The sequence below is a fragment of the Microtus oregoni genome, unplaced genomic scaffold, assembly GCF_018167655.1.
Source record: "Microtus oregoni isolate MIOR12 unplaced genomic scaffold, Mior012 000034F_ref0000314, whole genome shotgun sequence".
Lineage (NCBI taxonomy): Eukaryota > Metazoa > Chordata > Mammalia > Rodentia > Cricetidae > Microtus > Microtus oregoni.
The window spans coordinates 26,193,250-26,210,184 of NW_024543093.1; the positions used below are offsets into that span (position 1 = coordinate 26,193,250).

A 16,935-nucleotide genomic window follows, 5' to 3' on the forward strand; every position below is an offset into this window, starting at 1 on the left:
GGTATTTGGGGGAGCAGAAAAGTGTGTGTGGTGTGTGTATGAATATATGCATGGTGCACCTGGGGAAGTCAGAAGACATTCAGGTGTTAGTCCTACTACCATACTTGGACAGGATCTCTCATTCACCCACCGCGTATGCCAGGCGAGCTGGCCCAAGAGCTTGCAGGGATCTCCCTGTCCGTGCCTCCCGCCATGCTGTGTAAGTGCTAGGATTACAGACGCGTGCTGTCAGGTTCAGCTCTTCAGGTTCTGGCGGTCCAAACTTACTCCTCGTGCTGGAACAGCAGCTGCTTTCTTCCCAGTCCCTAACTCCTCTGTTTACTTCCTTAACCTTACAAAATGACCAGATGGACATTTCCATGAATGAAATTTAGGAGCAGCTTAAGTAGAGCGGCCGGGCAAATACCCAGCCTGCAGAGAGCTTCTGCTCCCTCTGGGCAGGCTTTTGTCTTTCTCTTGCCCCCTCACTCTTCTGAACTCTCTCCAGAAGGCCCTGTCCCTGAACATATCTGTGCTGTCTGTCCTACAGGAAGCCCAGAGGTGAAGGCAAAAAGTGCCGCAAAGTTTATGGGATGGAAAACCGGGACATGTGGTGCACCGCCTGCCGCTGGAAGAAGGCGTGCCAGCGCTTCATCGACTGAGCCATCCCTGCCCCACTCTCACGACGGGTGGTGAGAAAGCCTCTCCTTCCAAAGGAAGCCATTCAAGGCCCAGGGAAAGCCTTTCCTGGAATTCTGGGAATATAATTCCATGGTGGAATTAAAGCAAAAAAAAAAAAATATCAGCACCTGCACTGCTCTGAGAGCCCAGACAAGAGCAGCAAAAGTGACTTTTTCCTTCAAAAGAAAAGTAACTTTGCTTACTCTCCGTCTGGTCTTAAAACTGGACTTCTGTAGCAACCTAACCAACCAGGCCATTTTACCTAGAAAGATTTTGATAAGCTTTCTGAATTATGGTATTTTCAAGGGGTTTTCACACGTAAACAGTACATTCATAAGCTACACAATATTAGCTAGTATTTGTACAAAGGATAACCCACCTTGTGAATAGCCGTCTCCCTGTTTTCCAGCCAGCTGCTTGGAGCAGTCTGGATCATGATGTATTTGAAGAAAGAGCTGCAGTCTGGCTGTCTTCTTCTGTGTCTGTTTTGTTTTCACAAAGGACCCAAGGAGAAACCTTGTAAAGATGGTAGCTTGGAGCCCCAGGTAGCTTGAGGCCAAAAGTGACTGGCAGTGGGAATCACAGGCAGACTTCAGCTGCAGGCTGAGGCCACGAGCCACTTCAGAAAGCATCTGGGAGTCGTCCTTGGCCCCCAAGTGGTGGTCCACCTACTTCTCTGCCTGGCACAGCTCAGGTGAGAGCTGGCACCGGGGCCATCTGGTAAGCCTCGACGCTTCTTTCAGGAATGTCACAGGAACTGCAGCTGGGGCAGTGCCTGGCTTTGTCTGGTCAATCTGTGGCCAGGACCGTGGGCTGTCATCCTGCTCTCCAAACACTGCCAAGTGGAAATCTCCAGACTGCCTCACAGCTGTGCTCCAGGCAGAGGGTGGCTGTCGTGCCCCCGTCTGTGAGAGAGTTCCACCAGGGCAGCAGATCCACCTCCCTTCTGAGTGCACTTTTATCCATGGCATGCTCCACATGTCGTAGGGTGAGTTAGTGGACAGAGTGGCATATATGGATAACAGATAGAAACCTTTCGTTTCTTACAAAAATATTAGAGAGATGAATTAAGAATTTGCTCAGAAACTAACTTAGGGGATGCCCAAAGGGAAATGCATCTTGGTATAGGACTCTCCCCATCTAATAGGGCCAGGGCTTGCACTGGAATGCCTATGGAATGTCTAAATCAGTGGATTTGCATGTTTGAGGGCTGGAGCGTGGTAGGCAGCCACCAAGCCTCGTCAGAACACTTCTGCCCTGCTTAAAGAACTGGATGTCCTGTACCTATGCAAAGTAAGAGTAAGAGCACCTTAGAGGAGGCACTGGGGTTGGGGGCGTGGTGTCAGCCATACGAATGTTAAGTGAAATTGCACAGAGAAAAGCTTAATATATGTTTAAAGATTGTACATAGCGCTTTTTTACAGAGTGGGACGAAGTCATCTAGCAATCAGAGACCCCTTTTATGTTAGGGTCATATGGAGGTTCTGCAGCGCAACACCCTGAATTTCTGCCTTCATGTATTTTGGCAATCTTATTTTTTAAATTCATGTGACTTTTTACAAGATTATTTCTTGAAAGAGATCCTGATCTGTTTCTTCAGGTATTTAAAAGAAAAAAAATTATTTCAAGAGACAAGAAAATGTGCTCTATCTGATTCCCCATAGGCTGATAGTCGACATCAGGGCACTGGCTCTCCTGGGTGTTTTGACGGTAACCAGGAAACAACATTTTTTTTAAACACAGAGCTGAGGTGTTCCCCACTCTCCCTCCCCCCGGGTATGTCCTCTCTCCTATCTCCAGTAGTCTCTGCTGTGAAGTGATGTCCTAGCTGGTCCAAGAAGTCCTGAGCCACACACAGATTGTCATGGCCAGCTGTCTGATCAAGCTCACTATGTGCTTAAATAATAGATGGACCCTAGGCCAGAGGTTTTTCTCCTCAGCAAAGTTTCCTGGAATTTATTTTATCTCAGATGAAGACTTTAATCAAAATACTGCAATGATGTGAAGTCAAATCCATCTTCTCCTGAAGGACTTCGGGGTGAAGGAATGCGCTATGCATGAGAACAATCCTTAAGCAAGGCGTCGTGGCCGTCTCCCCCAGACACAGCCCAAGGGTAGTTCTGCATAACTGCACATTGTCAGCGGAGCCTGGGTCCCTCCTGTCCTCTGCAGCCTTCATCACACCAGCTCTTCTGCATGGCCAGCCCTCATCGGGCTTCCAGGTGCAGACAAGTCCTAAGGCCAGTTCTGAACACACATGCTGCCCGTTCCCAGTGTGGAAGGGTGCAATCTCCAGGGAACCAGAAAGCTCTGGATTGCAACATACAGTTGCTGATTATATGAGTTACATTTTGTTATGAGTTACATTTTTTTAAGTAGTTATTTTGTTATTTGGGGAACCAAATGAAGTGCCAAATGAAGCCTGACTTTTCATCTGATGCCATCTCCATGAAGCTAAGTTCTTTTTGTGTCTGCATTTTGTGGAGAAGCAAAGAGAGAATGGATGAGAAGACGTATCCCAGGCGAGCTGGCTGCTAGCCTACAGCTGTGTGCATCCCCAGGGCTAACAGCCCTGTCTACAAAGGAAGGGTGCGCGCACTGAATTCCTGTCCAGTGGAAATGTCTGATTCTTTTTCTTCCATGATGTCCCTTTCTCCAAAACAGGTTTCTCATTTCTCCCTGAGAACGTATTTCAGTGACTGACAGCACATTCTCTAGCCAGGCAAAGCAAGCGCAATGGACGCGACAGGCAATAGTTTCCAGCCTCAGCCTTCCTGGAGGATGAACACTTTGTGTATGGAAGTCAGCAAGACAACATGGAGAAAACCCCCAGGGTAGCAAGTATGTCCAGGAGGCAGTGCAGGAGACCTGAGCCCTCCTGCCTCCAGCTCATCTTGGGGCTAAGCAGCCAGGGATCCTCCATGTCTGTTGCAACTGTCTGAAACAGGACAGGAGCTGCTTTGTCGAGGCTTACCCTTCTGCCATCTTTTGTCCGGAAGTTTCTCTGTGGAGTGAGAAAAGCCAGCGTCAGGAAGAAAGCAATGGGTTTCGGAAGCAGAGTGGGCTTTAGAGTGACTCTTGACAGCTCCATGGCCAAGAGGTTTCCTTAGGAGATGATCCCTTGCCTCCTGTGACCAAGCTCCAAATGAGCATTATCAGTAAAGAATAGCACTCTCTTCAGAGATGGTCACATGTATGTTGCAAAAAAATTCTGAAATTGAATTGTTCCCCATTGCAATTCAAGATGTCAGAAGTTGAAGTCTGTCATCTCTGGGCTCCTAGTGAGCCAACCTTGCAAGAGTCCATTTCATCTCTCACTTCAACTGTACTACATGACAAGGGTGGCCCTCACTGGAGTAGGTTTGAGAACGAGGTGAGGACTGTATCTGCGCAGGAGAATACATCGAGCTTAGCAGCAGAATACTGTAACACTGCTCATTTCCTCAGGGAAGCAGGAAGGATGTGCGAAGACAGATCTGGAGAACCCCAGGACTAGGAGGAATTGTATGGTCTCAAGTCGTTTCTTGTCAGAACAAGTTGATTTTTTTTTTCATGTGAACTCAGTATCATTTCAAGACAAATCCATGCCAACTGGACAGTGTCAGCTTCCGTGAGGTGTGGCAGATGCACCCACTGTCTTTTTGTAGCCGACCTAAAGCTGACTGGTGTTTGAGCCCGGGTATTCGTAGACACGGTGAGGCTTTCCCTGAATGTGATTGTGAACAAGGAGCCTCGCTGTTCCCTGTTGTAATCTCCTGGTTTGGGCAGTTATTGATCAGCTCTGCACAGCGTTCCCTAGGTGAAAGAGTGCTGTTGGAGACCCGGGCTTCGCTCTAGTGCCATGTTGAGGAGCTCACTGCTGTGGACAAGGTGCTGCTCTTTCTCACATCCTGTGGGATTCCCACCACCCATGTCATCTGTAGCATTGACCTGTGTCAGTAGATACAAATGGGCGACACAGCAGGTAGTATGGAGGCGCGGGTCTTACGGTGTGGGGCATGCAAGCATATGAGTCAACTGGAAAGTTTATTTCTGGAAGAAACCCACCAGCAGCACACAGGCTCCCCTGTCCTCCTACCTATGGGGATTTCTCCATGTTGCAACCATTTCATCCTGTCTTTTCTGCATTGTAGAAATTTAGCCAAATGGAAAGTTAGTAAATTCAATAAGGTTAGCACTTTTAGGTACCAATTGTCCTGAGTAACGCACACCAACACAGAGCAAGGAAGTACGTAATGTACTCGCGACTGACTTGCTTCTGCTGACTGACATTGGAAAGGTCTATTTCCAGTGATACACATGCTTTAAAGAGTGTACCTGCCACAGGACGAGCAATCAAAGTGAGAGCTTCGTCTCCTGTCCTGTTTTGTAAATAGCTCCTTGTTTTCCGAAGACAATCTCGTGTTTTATAACTTTTGTTGTGTGGGTCTGAGGATCACAATTGTAATGTGTGATATAATCTTAAGTACAATAATAATTACAACTTAAATTTCCAAATGAAAGAAATATACTGCTTCAGCATCTACAAGAGACATGTCACTTTTATAATGAGCGTTAGTACTTCTCAAGTTTATCAGAACTGGAAATATTTTACAAGATACAGTGTTTTATAATGACAGAGAACATGAACACTTTGTGGGAAATGACCTTGGTTTTATACATTGTAGCTTATTTTTAAAAAATGCAGTATTTTAACTGACAGGAAGTGTTGATATGGTACACAGTTCCTGTTCACCAATCCAAGGGCTATGCCTCTTTTAAGCAAGTGTTTTGATGCGTACTTTTTAAACCCTCTGAGCAAGGGTCGGAATGCAGAACAGACAGAAAGGTTATTTGCAAGAGAATCGATGTAGCAGCAACTTCCCCTTATCAGGACCAGTGTGTTTTCAGAGCATGGGGGGGAGGGTCATGTGAAGATTCACGTTTGATATATTAAACATAAGAGGAGATGCTCACAGATAGACTCCTAGGCTATGGAAAAAGTATCCCTCTAGTGTAAATGAATTGTGTTGAGTTCTCCTGTTGGTCTATTGGAGCTACATGCCTGCATTTAATGAACAAGTATCATTTGGTGGGAATGGCTAGACTCATAGGATACACACCCAAAGAACTTGTAACCAGTCAGCGTTTGAGACGATTTTATTCTCAGCACCGACTGAATAATTTCCTCATCAGAATAACTGCTTTGTTTGACTTTTGTTTTTCACGATGAAAACCTCCCAGGCACACAAGGTTGTGAGCAGAAGGTGGCAGTATTCCCATGGGACATAAGAACCACGCAGGGACCTACACAGAGAGTTGGGATCTAAGCTGCCCCACGTCCTCAAGCCCATGCACTGGTAAAGAAGGCATCTTTTCCTTCCAAGTGGTCAGTGATCGTAAAGCTAGTTTGGTTTTGCTAAGTTTGCAGACACAGCAGGACAGCCGAGCACTTGTTGGGTAACTCAGCGAGTGGTCAGAAGGCCAGCCAGGCCATAGTTCCGCATAAGGGTTAGATCTGTTCCGTGAGGATAATAAATGCACAGCATGAGGCAGCCCCATGCAGCTCGGCACCCGGTCTGTCCTGGCACCACCAGGAGCACGAGAGTGCCCAGCAGTGTTCACTACTACGTTGTTTTGCACTGTGTGCGTCTCATTCCACCTGCGAATGGAAGCGTCTGTACAGAGGCTGCTTTAGGATGCCTGGACAAGTCCTGTAGACGGTCAGTGCACACTAGGGACTGGTGGAAATGGTGTTAGGCTAGGCAGCTGACATCTTCTGAGAAGGAACACCCATACTGAGCCCCACTGAGCTTCTGACTATCAGAACCCACAGACATCAGGCCAGGTTGCTAGATCCCAGCTGGAGACAGTTCAGTGTTGACCACCAACACACATTCTTGGCCAGTACTAGAGACCAAAGAAAAGCTGCGTGAGGACAGAGGGGTCTTGTGCCACAGTTTGAGCTCTGGAAGTCAGTCCCACATTCCTTGGCTGACAGGCCCCGTTCCTCCCCGAGCACCACAGAATGGACATGCGGGCACAGTCTGAGCAATATCCCGAGAGATTATTCTCATGGGCGGCAACATAGTCACGTCGTATTCTTAGTCAGCCTTGCCACAATCAGGACGTACTAAGTCGTTTCCCAGCTCTGCTGAGAGCTGCCTCCTGCCACATCCAGGCCACACCCCAAAGTACTAAGTAGCTGTGATCCTGACTCTTACTGTGTCTGCTACCGTGACCACTGTGATGAAGGGCTGGCGAGACGAAACGGAAAGCAGTCTTGTGCCTTTGTAGAAGACCGCCAGGTGCCCCTCAAGTTTGAAGGTGACACATGGCGCCTCTTATGCCAAAGCCCTCTGCCCTCTCCATGCTTCCCAGGCCACTCTTACCCTTGTTCAGCTCTGATCCGTCAAGGTCCTTCCGCACTAATAGGCATTGGGTGTTTGGGGTGCCCGTTCCCTTAAAAGGAAGCTTTTCCACATAGAAAACCATCACATCTTTGACGACAAAATCAAAATGAGAATAACTTTGTTGTGTGGGGGTGGGGGCTGGGCAGATTTTCACCAGAGCCACTACATTATTTTTAAGTCTATCTTATATTGAAGTCCAGATGTTATTGGGACAGTCCTTATGGTAAAACGTGTCTCATTCAGACATTATTTCCTTTGATCTTCATAAGAACCTAGTGTAGAAAACTAAGGTCACTCCCCCAATCCATGGCAGTCCAGAGTAGTCTCGAACCCAGTGAGTCGGCACCATCGTTACCTGCAAAGAGGGAAGAAGGGACTGGCTTGGCTGTGGTCCAGCGTGACTCAAGAGGCTGCCATGTTCTCCATGCAGAAGTAAAGAGCACACTCACTTGTGTTACTAAATGCAAATGTAGTCACCCCCAAGTGTACCCCTTACTACAGCTACCGTGCTGGTCACCAAGGAATTTATTAGCTAAAGCAATATTCTAAATAAAAAATTTTGACTCCTTGGGGGAAAAATACTTTGCTGCTGGCTTCTAGCTTTTCATACTCCTTGCGTTTACATTTGAATGCACGTTAAACAGTGCAGGCAAAGTTTGGGGTTGTATCTACTGGGATGAGTAAAAGGCTGTCCAGGGTATGAATGTCCTTCATCCAAGGCTCTGTGTGCCAGGCTGAGTTGGAACATCCCCAGTTCAGAGTAAAGTTCACAAGGACTTTTGTCAGAGGACTAGAAGGAGCGCCCAGAAACCTGTATTGACCTGTTACCTAGTTCATTAGCAGGGTCACTTATTATTATTATTAACGATGCCGTACTGTTGTAAGTAATTCAGTGCTTGGAGGCGGAATGGTTTAGCCCTTTCCTACGTGGTGGAAAGACAGCTCGTGGTATAGCTTTGCACTGATGTCGCTGGCACACATAGTAATCGTGAACAAGAGAGCAAATAACTAGACTTTGAGGTAAGGTTCAGAATTAAATAGTAGTCCTCTTTTTAGTATTCTTCCTCTATGGTATTATCCATAGACTTGTGAGCATTCGAAGACAGCACCCCTCATGCTGCAATACCACCAGAAAGTCATCCTGGGGGCTGACTGTTAGACTTCCTTTTTAGGATCAATTCCCCCAAAATTTAATTAAAAAAATAGCCAGAGTGGAACATGGCAACCCCTGAAAAAGGCAAGCGAGCTATCATTAAAGACAGAAACAGTTGGGGAAACCAAGGTGCCTCCCATTTCTGTCTGCATTGACTGTCCCTAGCTGAAGAAGAAACCAGCATCCCAAAGAAGACGGAACTTGGCGACTCTGGGAGAAGTCCCCGGCTAATTGCCATTTTCAGCCACCTGGCAGCAGTATGCAGCTTGTCTGGTGGACACTTTTTTAGTCCTTTTTTAAGGTCCTCATCTCCCCAACCCAGAGGACTGAGAGTTGTCTTGGTTCATTTCCAAAGCCAGGGATGAGCCATTCTTCACTGGTTGCTTTCTGGCTGTTCCTCTGAAGTCTCCCAGGGCATGGATGCTTACCCCTGTCTTGCTCATCTTGCTCAGCAGAGGCTACCGCCATCCTTCAAGGAAAGTGCCGGTCCCTGTCTGAACAGGTCTGTCTCCCTCAGCACCATCCTAACACACTGAGTACAGAAGATCCATTTCAGATCTCTGAGAGAAGTCCCTGGCCCTGCCTCCCCTGTGGCTTAGGGCTCTCCTTACAGCCATTGCACAGAGGTGAGAGCTGGCTGGGCAAAGGGTGCTGACGTCTGTGTCTGCATTAGAAGGGAGGCCTAGGATAAAAACCTTCCAGGCTCTGGCTTCTGCCTGAGGATAGGAGTACAGGGATGGAATTGGCCTTCCCTGTGTGATGGCGGGGTGCCTTTGGGATAGAATTGTTTCTGTTTTGTGTCTGGAAAGCAAAAACTACTTCAATCTGTTCACCTTGTTAAACATTCATCTCTTACCACCCCTTATTTCAGGCATAGGTAACAAGACAGAAATGGAAAAGGGCGCCCTAAGGGCTTTTGGCTGTTCTTGAGTTTGAGTTACCCTCGGGGAATCCATCCCCAAACTGACAGATGATAGTCAGTGGCTGTGACATGGCAAGATCAACCCCAGTGTCCTGACTGGAGAAAGCTCCAATAAAATCCAAAGGTTGCAGAAAGCACATGGTACCTCCCAGTGCGCACAGCTCCTATGGCAACTAAAAATACCCTGGGTGTAAACATGAGTCAGGCCTGTGGATCGGACAGTATAAACAAGCCATTACTCCATGTTTCCCTACGGTGTGCCCTAAAAGTCCTGTCTTTGTAATTAATGGCTGGACTGTGGTCAGCCACTCAAACACTCTATGGATCAGCTCGTATGCCCTAGTGTAAGTTTCCAGAATACTTCATAGCAAAGTCCCATATGCATGGAAGAACTCAGGGTAAGAAAACACGCACTAGGCCCCAAAGGGTTCAAGGTTATCATCAAAAGCAAATGTCAAGCGGCCTGTGGTCATTGTTTGCACAGGAGGGGCTGGAGGGGGGACTATTAGCTGCAGGTCCTCCATTGCCCTTAGTGGTGGGATTTACACGCAAACTCCGATGTTAAAGGTGAGCCACCTTTGAAATTGTTTTCTACACCAAAATATCTGGGGAAAAAGTTACCGAATATTTAAAGTGGGGTAGTTAGGGGAAATGCTGTCTCATAACAGAAGCCAAACTGAAGTGGAGGGAGTGGCCTCTGGGACACTGGGGTGGCAGCTATGAGCACGGACAGGCACTGACCAAAGGTGTCACGGCAGTGCTATCCAGCATACATAGAGGTCTTTCGAGGTACAATCTTGCCATCATTCAGGGGTAAGTACTTCCTTACAAAGTCTTTAATAATGAGTGAATGTATAAAATTATAAACTATGCATTTTCAAAGAGAAACATGTATTTTATATCAAATCCAAGAACTTTTTTTTCATAGAAACTTATCACAACTACAGATTATTCAAAATAAATGAGAATACAAATCTTCATAAGGGTGTGGGGTGCCTTTGTTTTCTTGTCCGATGGTTTCAAAGACAGTGCATCCAGACTTTCATCTGAGCTCCGGACTCAGAAAGAGCAAAAAACAAACTCTAGCCAGTACAGGGGCTGAGGATACACTGCCCATGTGGCATTCACAGACTGTGCCGAGTCCTTAGAGACTGGTGCTGTAGTCAGATGGATCAACAGGGGGACGAGGGCCAGGGATGGGGCTTGGCAGAGCACTGACCTGGCTCATGCGAGGGCCTGGCTTCAGTCCCCAGCACTGGGAAATAGGAAGAAGCGGCAAAGGAAACTGTAGAAAGGTCTGTCTGTTGTGGTTAACTCTCCACCCAGCCAGGGTAGGAGTGTTTTTCAAAGAGTTTAGGCTATAGTTTCAAAGAACAAAATATAAAAATACTATCTGACAAGGCAAATAGTCAATTTTCTCAAAATTACACGGAGATGATCACTTATATCTTGAAAAATCTGTATAGAATATACCCGAATTTCTCCAGCCTCCTAGGCATTTTCATGAGACCTTCCCTCTGATAAGGGTCTTTCCTCTTCAGTGCTGTCTCCATCCTCCAGCTGACAATGAGGGACGCACTCCGTTTCTCTGCTGCTCTGGTTCTCTTCTGTGTCTGCTGAGCTTTCTAGGCTGTTTGTAAAATATGGGAAAACACGCTTCTAAACCCGGTACTTAGGTCATGCTGGATGTGTTTGCTACCTTATTAGAAGTTAGTGGGGGAGGGGCGGCCTGTCTTTTTATATGATTTTTAGCCAAATCCAGATGTTCCGATACTGTTTCTGTCTGTAAGTACGGCCTGCAGAGGTTCAGGTGGAGAGAGACATTTTCTGAGACTGTTCCTCAGCCATGCTCCTTGCCAGCTTTTGGCCCACTGTACATAGATTTGTCAAATGTTTCAATGATGTTGTTTTTCTAAATGCTGTTCCTAACACATTTTTTAAATTTTTTTTGTCCTTTATTGTTCTGGACTTTGTGTTTTACAAAATGTTTCCTAAAATTTAACACCAGGAAAAAGTATTTTAAAATAAACTGGTGCTAATTGGAAAAGAAGAAAATTTTTCAGTTTCAAGATTTACAAAAGAAAATGTTCACACCAGTTAAACTGCACTTTCCCAAGGGGACGGCTGCTGCCCACTTACAGAGGGCATCCAGAGGACCAGCAGAAGTTCATAGTATTGCTGGCCCGTTGTGTGTCCCCCAGAGAGGAGGACTTGCTGGGTGGTCCTCAAAGCATGTTTTAGAGGGGAAGGTGTAGAGTAAGAACCCTCTAGAAATAGTCTTCTGGTCTTTGGACTTTCATGTTCTGTAATGCTTAGCTGTAACAATTACTATGGTGTTGCCAATCTTGTCTGACGTCATCGTCAACCTGTACTGACTCTGTGTATGGTTCTACCCTTGGCTTGCACTGGCACAAACCAAGCCAGAATACGGGTCTTTCAGTAAGACCCTTCTGATTTATACGGTGTCCACACTCATGAATTTAGATGCACTTGTAACTGGTTAATCACCACGAAGTAAGTCTAACTTCCACTTAATAAAAATTTTTGTGTATCTGCTTCTATTTGGAGCCATTTATTTATGCAAGGCCTACCATTTATATCCAGAGTCATAAGTGTATTGCTTACTTGTTCGATTCTGCAGCAGAATGTCTACAGCAACTTGAGGGAGGGAGAGAAGGAGGGTTTTTTGGCTCATGGTTTATGGGACTCTAATCCATCATGGTAGGGGGCATGGAGGCTACAGTTTTGTTTCCATGACAACTAAACTATGCAGCACAGCTAGTTACATCTTGGCAAACCAGAAATCAGATCCTCCAGTCAAAAGCAGTGCCAGTCTCCTCCCTAAGCCAGGGACCCACTGCCTCCAGCTAGATGCTGTCTCCTCCCCAAACCTAGCTTCCCAGGACAGGGCCACCAGCTAAAGGCTTAGCATTTAAACACACAAGTGTGTGAAGCACACCCAAACTCAATAGGACGTTTGGGATTTAGCCTAGAATTGTAACAACTGTTTAAAAGCAAAGACATACCTTCATTATATCAATTGTTCGCCATCAAGGCCACTCCCACGCTCAGCCTCCTGCCTACACCTTGAACCACTGTTTTTGCCCAGACCACAGCTGCTTGCCTGTTTCCGGCCCTGTGTTAAGAAAACCATGCCCCATGTCGGTACCAATGCTAAGCCTCCACTGAACAGGTTTCTTGCCACAGAACTGACTGTGTCCACCTCCAAGAGCCAGATACACGTGTGCAGCAATGGAAGCTTTGGAAGCCAGTTTCCCTATGGCTAGATGAACTAACTACTGCACTTTTTAATACTTAAATTTTCAAGTATTAGGATGATCATAAAGTTGATGAGCCTGGCTTAAGCAATATCCCTTTCTAGTCCAGCCAGCCTGAGAGAGTGAGGAGTGTGCGCTACTGGTCCTGAGCAGCTGACCTAGCGCCAATGCTGTAGCCTCAGACAAATGGGTAAACGGGGGTCCTGAAACACCACATGTCCAGGTACACATCAACAGATGAACGCCAAAATACTCTGCCATACAGAGCCCTCTGATACTCAGATATCTCTCGTCAAATACCGGAATCTTCTCAATTCAACTTTGTACAGCTCCTTCTAAAATAAAAATGCCCTGCACATGTGCGTTGGGGTGTGGTGGTTAGTATTCATGACAGTTAATAAGATGAGCTCTATGTGGCCAGGTTTCGTATCTGCCTACTGAGTGGGGGATTAGTGGATGCAGTTGGATACTGTCTTAGGGATATTTTCATCTATTGCTTCAATGAAAACACCATGACCAAAAAGCAATTTGGGGAGGAAAGGTTTATTCAGCTTACTCTTCCACATTGCTGTTCATCACCAAAGGAAGTCAGGGCAGGAACTCAAACGGCAGGATCCCAGAGGCAGGAGCGGATGCAGAGGCCATGGAGGGTGCTGCTTACTGACCTGCTTCCCCTGGCTTGCTCACAGACCCCCGACTAGCAGCATGGGCATGGCACCATGCACCATGCTAGACTCTTCCCCCAATGATAACTAGTTGAAAAAATGCCTTCCAGCTGGATCTCATGAAGGCTTTTCCTCAGCTGATGTTTCTTCCGCTCTGAGACTCTGCTTGTGTTAAAGTGACACATAAAACCAGCCAGCACAGATACCTATCGCTTGCTCCAGCCTAGTCACCTCCCACTCACAGAACTTCCTTGATTGCCTTGTCTTCAGCACAGGGACCAGGTGCAGGAGATGCTACCAAGGCTGCTTGCTTCTCGTTGCCAGGCAACAGGGCTGGGACTTTCTCACCACACCTCTATGGCATTGTGGTGGAACCTCTCACCTGGAGCTCTGTTTCAGCTAGAGGTGGTCAGTTAGCATTGCCGTGGCTTCACAATGGTCCTTAAAATGATCGTGTGGTCAGTAGTAACCTAGCACTGTATCCCAGTGCCTGTGGTGTTCACTTTCTTCTCATGGAAGCAGTTTAGCATCCCACATCACAAGGAAGAGGCTGGTACAGTGTTTTTAGAGGGGCTGGAAAGAGCTCAGTGGTTAAGAGAACTAGTGGTTGCTCTTCTGGATGACCTGAATTTGGTTCCCAGCACCCAGGTCAGGCTACTGACTGACAACAGCCTGGCAACTCCAGCCCCAGGGAAGCTGGCATCTTCCTCCTGGCTTCTGTACTCACATGCTTGCTCCCACACACAGATTTACACATCTGCACCAGTTAAATCATGAAAGAACACATTTACATACATGTTACAGTATAGTATGATAATTGCTCTATTATAAACCTCCTAGAACTTTATACATATTAGACTTTATGGGTGTGAAGGAGGCAGCATATATACAGTGGACAGGGTTCACTCCTGTCCAACAGTAGAGCAGCTGAGTCATCTTTATCCAAGAGTCATATTCATAAAGGTTAATTAAATGGTTCAAGTCCACCGAGCGCAGGGTACTGGGTTCTCCTCTCCCTGAGTTCACCCGGTGATCACTCCTTGCCTTTCAGACCCATTTCTACATGGTCCACTGTGAGTCGCATACAGACCTACTACTGATCTTCTGTTGAAGCTGTCTGGGCCATGCTGTACCTCATTCTTCACATCTTCACCATGTCCTTCTACCTCTTTCTAGATGTTCATTCTCATCTTTTCTATCTCCTCTTACACATATACCCTCCACAAATCCACTGCAAGGGAAGCTTGGTTCATAGAAGACAACCAGAGCTTCTTTGTTCTAACCCATAACTTATCTGCGAGGCCCAGATACGATGCCAGCTCTCCTTTGACAGTGCTGCCATCCTCCAGCCTCTGTACTCCTGAGGAGAGTGTCCTAGATGTTTGACTTGGTGCCTGTGTTTTAGCCACAAAGGACAGACAAGAACATCAGTATCAGTGAACAGTTGACTGAGGTTTCTGTCCTGCCCAGTCCTGCAGTTGTTCAGTCCCAAAGAAACACACAGAGGTCTACATTAATTATAAACTAGTTGGCCTATATGCTCAGGCTTCTTATTAATTCTTTCTTACATCTTAACCCATAATTCTTGTCTGTGTTAGCCACGTGGCTTGATACCTTTCCTTAGCGAGGCATTCTCATCTGCGTCCTTTACATCTGGGTGACCACTGAAGACTGAGTCTTTCCTCTTCCCAGAATTCTCCTATTCTCGTTTGCCCACCTCTATTTCCTGCCTGGTTGTTCCGCCTCTACTTCCTGCCTGGCTACTGGCCAATCAGTGTTTTATTAAAATACAATTGACAGGATCCAGACCATTGTCCCACAACAGTGAACAGTGCTTGAACTGCCTATCCTGCAACTCCAGGAATGCTCTCCTGCACAGACAGCAGCTGCAGCAGGCTGGGAAGCCTTAATGTGTGAGGAAACAGGAAAAGCTAAGGAGAGTCTTAGGCCACAAATGCTTGCCTACAAAGGAGTGTGAAATCATCTAGCCCTTTCTATGAGGACTGCACAAGAATTTAACCAACCACAGATTGTAAATGCCTGGAGCAGGGGAGTTGTTTTGGTACTGGGCATATACAGATTTTTTAAAAAAAATTACTCTCTAAACAGAATAACTGCTATTCAGACAGCATCTACACAAGATACTAAAAAATCTTGGGATGTTTTGAAGTGTTCCAGGAGATGTGTGTAGGTCATATGAAAATACCACACAATTTCAAAGAGGGAACTTGAGTATTAGGATCTGGGTGTCCAAGGGGGTCCTAGAACCAAGCTCCCACTGATTCAGAGGAATAATTGTACTCAGTGAACAAGTTCCTATCCGATGTTAGCTGTCCCAAGGGACAGCAGCGGAAAACACCTGAGGATGTCACAAATTTCTCTAATGCAAAATATGAAGCTCCCGAGCCTCCAAAAGTCCCGCCCAAGAACTCTGTCAGGGGCGCAGGCTGACTCCTGCTCACGGTGGCCACCGTGTGCGGTGCATCAAGTCTCAACATGTTTTTAAATGAATAAGCACACTGTTCAGAGAGATACACTCTGCTTTCAACCTATCATTGCCTGACCCAAACCAAAAGCAAAAAGCAAAGAGAGAGACATTTAAAAACTGACACAGATACCTATATAACTCAGAATCTTGAATCTTCTTTTTAATAAATATATCTTCAGAATTGCCAACCCCAAATGACTGTATCGATTAAATGACAGTTACCCAACACATGAGACAAAATGTAGAATTATACGTACCGTTTTTATGTAGAATTGCCCTGCACATAGCAAGAATTCCGTAGATAAGTAGAAAAAGCTAATGCTTCTAAGTGAAACAAGCTGCAGCAGAGGTCTATGCTATTAAAACACAGAGCAAATGCGATGAAGTCATGAGAACATTTGGGTCTTTGACACAGGAGAGGGGCTAGGCTGCCATTAAGATTTAACACTTTCAGGAGTAGGGTCAGGGTATTGCAAGGAATGCTTCTCTGGTTTTATCTTTTAGTTTAATTCTAAACAAGTATTGCCTAGCCAACAGAAAATAGAACCCGAGAAACCCACAATATCACAGACAGGGCACAAGGGGACAAGCAGTGTTGGTCACAGTGAATGCCCTCTGTGAGAGGGGTGACGTCCACTGCTCTAAGCAGCAGACATTGGCCTGGTGGCTGACCCCCGAGTCTATTCCCCCAAAGAGTGGTATACCCTGGAAGCCTGAAAACAACCGTTCTCACCACCAAGTAAAACCTGTCCACTACCCACAAACCCTGCCTTCACACAGCCCACAATTAGCAGGCCTGTCACTACCCCTTTCAACACCACCACAGAGCCTCCTGGTGTACAGTCTGTTCCTTTCTGTGGCACTATCATGCCAAGATCATCACAGGAAAATACCCCAGGTCAGATGCTGCAGTATAGCTCATTGCTGGCCTTGTAGCAATGGCTAGAGATGTGGGGCGCCAACTGCACCTACGTAACTGGTCAAAAGGAATAATCCCAGCCGGGCGGTGGTGGCGCATGCCTTTAATCCCAGCACTCGGGAGGCAGAGGCAGGTGGATCTCTGTGAGTTCGAGACCAGCCTGGTCTACAAGAGCTAGTTCCAGGACAGGAACCAAAAGCTACGGAGAAACCCTGTCTCGAAAAATTCAAAAAAAAAAAAAAAGGAATAATCCCACACAGATAAGATTAAGATCCAACTATAGAGTTTACTAGAAGGATGAAGAATTTCTTTGGAGGAACCAAAGTTAGACAATATCAACAGGTCACGTGCCTGGAAACCAGGGTTAAGAAAGCCTTGGGAAGCAAACAGGTTTTCAATGCTATCTTCCATCAACCTTATGGGACTTCAGATCAGGACATGGTAATACCAAAAGACAC

At 46.4% G+C, this 16,935-nt stretch overlaps 1 protein-coding gene across 1 annotated transcript in view; it reads left to right on the plus strand.

Moving 5' to 3' along the window:
- LOC121432355 (zinc finger protein 704-like) overlaps positions 1 to 11,646 on the plus strand; it is a 194,063-nt gene extending 182,417 nt beyond the window's left edge. Inside the window, exon 9 of the mRNA XM_041630221.1 lies at positions 530 to 11,646. Coding sequence (XP_041486155.1) covers positions 530 to 641 — 112 coding nt within the window. The 3' untranslated portion in view covers positions 642 to 11,646. The remainder of the gene's footprint in view (positions 1 to 529) is intronic.
- Positions 11,647 to 16,935: the final 5,289 nt, after the last annotated feature.